At 37.6% G+C, this 7,935-nt stretch overlaps 2 protein-coding genes across 2 annotated transcripts; both read left to right on the plus strand.

The window, feature by feature from the left end:
• Positions 1–1,867: 1,867 nt before the first annotated feature.
• Positions 1,868–2,572, plus strand: LOC137624703 (zinc finger MYM-type protein 6-like). Its single transcript, XM_068355656.1, has one exon. It carries the CDS (start codon positions 1,868–1,870, stop codon positions 2,570–2,572), a length of 705 nt encoding a protein of 234 aa, XP_068211757.1.
• Positions 2,573–2,599: 27 nt separating this feature from the next.
• On the plus strand, positions 2,600–3,295 carry LOC137624704 (uncharacterized). Its single transcript, XM_068355657.1, has one exon. The coding sequence runs from the start codon at positions 2,600–2,602 to the stop codon at positions 3,293–3,295; it is 696 nt and encodes a 231-aa protein (XP_068211758.1).
• Positions 3,296–7,935: the final 4,640 nt, after the last annotated feature.

Consider the following 7,935-nt stretch of genomic DNA (forward strand, 5'->3'; position numbering starts at 1 on the left):
GTATGGGAGATTCCTCTCCAATTTTCTGTAGTAATTACACGTTATCTGGACTTGTACTGTGACAAATTAACTGAAGTGTTGTTGATAGACATTGATGTGTTTGTTTTCGCCTCTAAATGTTAGGGGAGGTACCTGATAGGGTTACTTGACCAGTAAAGACGCATGGACCAGTAAAGACGCATTTTTGGAAAAAATACTATAAGAAAACTTAAAAAATGCAAACTGACTTCCGTTTGTAGGTTTTAAAATCACTTTGTCCTGTCTTTAAGTCTTTATCATTTCAATAACATATCTCTATTACTCTAGAAGTTATTGAGGTCAAAGTGCAAAAATTTTGCAAACCATGCAATTTCTTAGCAAAATGCTAAGGATTTGCTATTTTACTATTAGTGCTACCACTGTTTACAGAGCTATTTAGGTACTGATTTTTCTATTACAGGGTGTTGAAAATTTATCTAGGGAGCAAATGACGTCCAGAAAAGCATTGGATTTGGAGAAAATCTGGCTTTCCCGTACAATTTCAGTATGATTTCTGTTTAAGTAAATTGAAGATCAAGGAGGATGAATTAGTAAAATACTCGTAGCCCAAAACACTAACCTAATCTATGGTAAAAGTTTTGTATATGACTCCTTTCTGGTAACGTTTTGAATTTTCAGAGGCGCAGCCAGAGGAAAGGGGGCTACAAGGGCCATATCCCCCTAATTGACAGAAGAAAAAAATAATAAAAAAAATTGATAATAATTGATAATGAAAAATTTGTATTTGCATGATTACAGACAGTGGTACATCTTCATTATGGCATCTCGTGAACCTGATGTTGGAAAAATAAATAATTAATAATAATAAAAAAATAATAATAATTGATAATGAAAAATTTGTATTTGCAGGATTACAGACAGTGATATATCCTCATTATGACATCTCGTGAACGTGATGTTGGACGTTCTTATGAGAGTAGGTCACAGAAAAGAAAGAAGAAATTTCAAGAAGAAGAACAGAAAAAGAAAGACGTAGGAAGCTGCAGAAAGATCACAGACATGCTCACGAAAACAGTGTCTGATGTTACCAGTACAGTTGAATCTGCAGATACGTCAGATCATACAGGAAGCCCTCCCTCCATTATTTCGCAGCCAGCATCTACTTCTTTTGTGTCTCCTCTCAATGTGACGGACATTTCATCCACAGGATTTGTCTTAAAAGATCCTGCCTCATGACCAAATGTAATCCCAGATTCTCTACGTAATGCTTTCATTGCAGAAAACTTCAGTCAAACTCTGAACATTGACTTTAGGAAATCAGCAAGGATTTATGATGATGGAAATCGTCGTTGTTTAAAGTCATCTATGTTTTATAGGAAGCTTGCAAATTCAGAAACTGTGAAAAGATCATGGATGGTATACTCTGAAAGCTTAGGAAAAATGTACTGTTCAGCATGCAAGCTATTTTCTACCAAAGAAAATGCCTTCACACAGGAGTTCAATGACTGGAAAAATTCCAAGCGTTTCGAGGAACATGAAAACAGCACCACTCACAGGTGCTGCATTTTAGCCAGTGTATTTCGTGCAGAGAAAAAAAGGCTTATTGGATTCTCATTTGGAAAATCAAACTGAAAAAGAGCGCACTTATGGGAGAAAAGTTCTAGAAAGAGTTGTTGCTTTTGTAAAATTCTTAGCTCTAAAAGGACTTGCTTTCCGTGGAGAAAATGAGGTTTTTGGTTCGGAAAACAATGGTAATTTCCTAGGGATCATAGAACTGTTAGCACAATTCGAACCATTCTTAGCAAATCATGTGTCACGCCTTGGGAATGCAGGAAGAGGCACTGTACCTTACATGTCATCTACTATTTGCAATGACTTTATTGAACTGATGACTAAGAAGGTCCTCAATAACATCATAGCAGCTGTGAAAACTGAAAAATACTTTGCAATAAGTGTAGATTCAACACCAGATATTTCACATACAGATCAACTGACATTCATTGTTCGCTTTGTCGACTCCAGTGGTAAGCCTGTAGAGCGCTTTATAAAATTCATTCCTCTTTCAGGCCATGATGGAGAAACAATGATGAATGTAGTACTGGATACTCTGCTTGAACATGATCTCTCTATTATGGATTGCCGTGGCCAGATCTATGACAATGCAAGTAACATGTCGGGTAAATATAATGGATTGCAAGCCCATATCAAGCAAATCAACCAACTTGCTGAATATGTGCCCTGCTCAGCACATTCTCTTAATCTTGTTGGGTCATGTGCTGTGGAGTGTAGTGTTGCTGCAGTTTCATTTTTTGGACTTTTACAAGCACTCTTTAATTTTTTCTCTGCTTCAACGCATCGGTGGAGTATACTCAAGTCAACCATTCATGGAGATGTCATCAAATCATTATCAACAACAAGGTGGTCAGCGCAGCATGGGGCAACACATGCTTTGAAAGACAGCTTTGCTGAAATACGTTCTGCTTTGATCCAAATAGCAGAGGATGAAGACCAGACAGCAACTACAAGAAGCGAAGCAGCCAGCTTAGCATCAAAATTGGAAGATTTTGAATTGGCCTTACTCTGTGTGCTTTAGGACTGTATACTGGAACGGTTAAATGCCATGAACAAGACACTTCAGAAAACTGAAATTGAAATAGCTACTTGTGCTAACCTCTGTGCAGGCTTAGTGGAATTTGTAATCTCACTTAGCAATGATGAAGCTTTTGAAATGTTTGAAGAGAAAGCTAAACTGCTGGTGAAAGACTACAGTTACCAGGCTGATCATCAGCGGTCATGGAAGAGGAAACGCAATTTTGAAGAGCCAGACAATGAAATTGTATTGCTACCAAGGCAGAAATGCAAGACAGCTACATACTTCGTCATCCTGGATTCACTGATTACAGAATTGGTGGAAAGAAAAGAAATCTACCAGAATCTCAATGACAAGTTTGGATTTCTGTTCAAAATTATGCCAGATGCAGAATTGAGAGAAGCTGCATTAAAGTTGCAACAACACCTTTCAGCAGATGTTCAGGACACATTTGTTGAAGAAATAGTTCATTTTTCTGGGTATATTAATCAGATTAAAGCTCCACCTGAAAAATGTGCGCCCTCAGCTGCTTTGAAACATTTAAGAAATGCAGGTATCTCAGAAACCTTCCCTAATGTTGACATAGTGTATCGCCTTTACCTAACACTTCCAGCTACTAACTGTGAAGGAGAACGTTCATTTTCTATTTTGAAAAGAGTGAAAAACCAGCTCCGTTCAACAATGAGCCAAGACAAATTGTGTAACCTAGCCTTGTTGACCATTTAGTCTGATCTAACAAGAAATATTGATTTTCAGAGTATAATTGATGATTTTGCCAATATGAAATCCAGAAAGAAATTAATATAAGAAGTGCCTGTGAAGTTGATATATGTACATGCATGATTTAATTATAATCACAAAAAGGGAATGTAGTGGTTATGTTGAATACCAAAGGTGTGTATGATGCTTTAGTAACCTAGTTTATTGAAGAAGTGCCTGTGAATTTGATATATGTACATGCACGATTTGATGATAATCACAAAAAGGGACTGTAGAGGTTATGTTAAATACCAAAGGTGTGTATGATGCTATTGCTTTAGTAACCTAGGATTCTTCTGTTTCTTTTCTTTAAACATATAATTCGATAAGCGTAATGGTAAATGATAATGAAAATGGAATTAATATGTTAAAGGAGATGGGTATAAGATGGCAAAGATTTAATTATCTAGAAATACTGTACTTTGAGTTTCTATTTTTGATATGAATGATTTACTGATTATTATAGGCTTAATGGCAAAATGTGATATAACGGAATGATAACAGTGGCTGTGTTCAATGTAATAGGTGTAGGGTTATAAGTCATTACTTTATCTAACAATTTTTTACTTTCTTGAGTTTATATGATTTGATAGTCTTATGCATGATGCAATGATAACAATAATGGTCAGTGATATATAAAGGGAATGATACTGCTGTAGTGGTTATGCTGAATATAGTAGGTACATGATGTCACTACTTTAATAGCCTAATCTAGTAATACTATGCTGTCTTGGGCTTATTCTCTTTAAAATGCATGATTTAACAAGATAGTTATAATGGCTGTTGGTAAATGGGTTTGGTTGCCTTGATGTACTTTCCCTATTAAATTTAATCTAAATAGCCAGAATGTATTTAATTAGACCTTAAACAGGCTCACACCGACACCCCCCACCCCACCCCCAAGCTGAAAGGGGTTGCTTCGCTTACCCGTACCTAAAATAGCCTAGGGCCCGGAGACTTCTTAATCCGGCCCTGCCTATAGTCAGCCCGAGACTGAATAAAACAGGAATTCCCAATTCCCGAGGGAATAAAGACGAAAACCCCACCACGGACATCATTCTTAGGGTAAAAGGGAGCGCTAAACCCAACCATTACCGCCTGGCGGTGGTAAAAAAGTTTGAAGTTGTCAATGCCCTCCACTATCCATCCACTCCCCATTAATTCATTGACTATTCGTGGAACTTAGATTTTACCGCATCCTCCAATTCATTTAGGAGGCCGTCAATTTTACTAGCATTGATAACCGTGGCCGGGAGCCACAGCTCCATAAGCGTATTTTCCATTTGTTCCATCCCTAGGAAAGTGTGTTTCTTCATGATTGAGTTCAAAAGACCAGCGATCTTAGCCGAAAATCTTTTATTTTTTAAATACCGTTCTAAAGAGCTCCGTATATCATTACTATGAAATGTAAAGAATAATAGTGGATCACTCACCGAGGGGAGTGTGTATTCCTCTTCTATGTACATCTTGTCGAAGGCTGTCTTTCTTCTAACGAACTTCAACATCCGTCCTGAAGTGGGCGTCGTCCCTGCTGTTACTGTAGGTAAATCTGGGGGGTTGCTTGCGGTGGATGTCGAAGCAATCCCTTGAGGCGGGAGTTCTTCGAGTAATTTGCGACTGTGTCTTAGCGGGGTGCTAGTCCCCGGGGTGTCCGAATCTGGGGCAAGTATGCAGTGGATGTTCAAGCAATCTCCTGAGGTGGGGGTTCTTTGAGTAATTTGTGTCTGGTTGATAGCACTGCAATAAGAGATAATACGGTTTTTAATTTACTTGAAATTCTAAAATCAAATTAAAAATCTTTCTACATCCAAATCGAAAGATGTTAACACCTCACATTACGTTATGTATATAAATGTCTGGTAGGCAATAGGAGAAAATAGGTTTTTAATTTACTTGAAGTTCTAATGTCAAATTAGAAATCCTTTCTACATCCAAATCGAAAGGTATTAACACCTCTCATTACGTTGTGTATATTAATGTCTGGTTTGGAATAAGAGAAAATAGGTTTTTAGTTTACTTGAAATTCTAAAGTCTAATTAAAAATCCTTCCTGCATCCAAATCGAAAGGTATTAACACCTCACATTACATTGTGTATATTAATGCCTGATTGGCAATAAGAGAAAATAGGTTTTTATTTTACTTGAAATTCTAAAGTCAAATAAAAAATCCTTTCTACGTCCAAATCGAAAGATATTAACACCTCATAGTGCATTGTTTTTATTAAGTAATACTTACTGGCTAGTTGGCCTTTTCTTTTTTTGAGCAGCAGGTTTGTTTCACTATCATCGCGTTTCCTTTTCCGATCCTTCCCACCTGAAAAGTAATGCGAACACAGACGCTTATTACAATGTAATATTCGTCGTCGTAAACAGACTGCAATTTCTTAGCACAATCGTGATCAACACTTTCATGAACAAATAATCTCCAATATAAACAGACTGAAATTTCGCTGTGGATTTATATTTACTTCCTCGCAAATTTTCCATGTTGCTTGGGGATGGGCCAGTTTGTAAGAGCGCGCGTGTTGAATTACTTCCTACTCGCTCAGTGCTCCTAATCGTTTTGTCAATGGGAGGCGTGGCCTAAGTTAGGCCTAGGTGTGGGTGCGTGTGCGTGCTTGACCTAGTAGTTACTGTATATATACCCTCCTCTGAGCCATATTTCCAGTCATAACGAAGTAGGAAATAGAAAATGTCACGCTACAACGACGCACACCTCTTGGGGGAGGAATTGCCCAAACTTTCTGCGAGTAAGTATGTCTTTGTATTTTTGATAGAACTGAAGTTAATATAATACTTATAGAGACGCAAATAATTTTGGGGAAATAAAACGTAGTGTGTGGAAATAATTATTTTGTGTGTGTGTGTGTGTGTGTGTGTGTGTGTGTGTGTGGAATTATTTATTTTGGATGTGTGTGTGTGTGTGGCAGTAATTATTTTGGATGCAATAATTATCAAAGTTTTTCTTCCTTACAGCTTGGGAGGTCCCCCTCTTAGATGAAGCTGAAATCCGTAATTCGCTGCAATATTATGCAGACTTCCGTTGTAAACTTCGCGATTACCTTCGGAAGATGGAGGAAGTCATAGTGAGGAAAAATCGGCAGTTGGTGAGCGAAGTGATGAAAGCCCGAAACGTGCCCCTTGCTAATGCAGGGAATAAGCTTCCAATGTGACATAAGGAAGTCTCTGCGGGTAGTTGCGAAAATGGTGGATGGATTCGAAAAGGTGGAGAAACAAATGGTAGAGATGTGTCGCGAAAAAGAAGACGTCAACCCATTGGCGGGGCTCACCCTGATGAATCTTACCTCTCCGAATCCCTCCTGACCCAGCCCGGAGGGTCGATGGTAGATGGAAGGTTAACTCCAACGGATTCCCAGGTGGTTGCCCTCGCTTGTGAGCTCGAAGAAATCGCGAGTGAAAAGAAGAAGTCCCGTAAACTCGGGAAAAGCTGCAACAGTCTTTGCTCAGCATTAGACGCCCCCTTTAAGAAAAGGGGTAAAATACCGCAATTAAAATTTTTTTCCGAAATCGATAACGATTTCTTTATCCTTAAATAAATAAACATTATTTGTAATGTATGTATTCCATTAATTGAAATATTTGGTTTCCTTAATAAAAAAAATCTAAGAAATGTTGTTTTTATTATCCCTTACTTCATTATGAATTGCCCTAAGGTAAATAATAACAAAAATAAGTATATTTCCAAGCGCCAGATTTAAAATGGCAGTAGTACAGAATAGGTAGTGGAGGACGTAGCATATAAAAATGAATACTTTGGACATTGAATATGCTCTGGAGAAAAGGTTAGGGCGTGAAGGCCGTTTTTATGGGTGTGTACCCAGTGACCATTTGGTCGACTTCAAGATACCCTTGATAAGGACAAAGCCCATCATACTTATTGTGAATACTCTGCTATCACATAAGTATCGTGAAATCAGGCACTGGGTTGTATTTATAATACAGAAAAGTCCGGTAGAAAACATTATACTTTTTGACCCATTGGAGATGCAGCCAGAAGATCATTCGGTATACTTTACTGATTTTCTACGAAGGTATTCTTCCAGGAAGTGTTTCATAAATAATATGCGAGTGCAAAATTACAATTTGGCTTTGTGCACATTCTTCAACCTATATTTTACGCATAGCGTAAGTTTAAATGGAGTTTGTGCTGCCATTAGGAAAATCAGGGAGCATTTATCCACCACCGACTTAAAGGAAAAAGACTTAACAGTGTTATTATACTATTTTCTCCATTCAGATTCAAGACCGTGTATGTACATCTGGAAATATACAAAACCTGAATTTTCAATGAAGATTTGCCAAGTGCTAAAGAAACGTAATTAAGAAAGTTTTCCTACCGCTTTTAAGCGTTCAAATATTAGGGTCTGATTTTTTCCCCACTAAATGCTATGTCTTTATTCACGAAATGTTATTTTGCATGTATGCTTCATATAATAAAAGAAACTAAGTTGTAATACGTTTGTTATTACCCATATATGTCAATGTAAGTGATTATTACCCATATATGCTAATGTAAGCGAAAGGCCTTAAAACAAATGGACTGAGAGAGAGAGAGAGAGAGAGAGAGAGAGAGAGAGAGAGAGAGA

This window comes from Palaemon carinicauda, chromosome 31 (assembly GCF_036898095.1).
Source record: "Palaemon carinicauda isolate YSFRI2023 chromosome 31, ASM3689809v2, whole genome shotgun sequence".
In the NCBI taxonomy this organism is placed as follows: Eukaryota; Metazoa; Arthropoda; class Malacostraca; order Decapoda; family Palaemonidae; genus Palaemon; species Palaemon carinicauda.

Excerpts from the sequence above, each read along its gene's own strand:
- LOC137624703 (XM_068355656.1), top strand. The coding sequence starts at position 1,868 with ATGACTAAGAAGGTCCTCAATAACATCATAGCAGCTGTGAAAACTGAA.
- LOC137624704 (XM_068355657.1), top strand. The coding sequence starts at position 2,600 with ATGAACAAGACACTTCAGAAAACTGAAATTGAAATAGCTACTTGTGCT.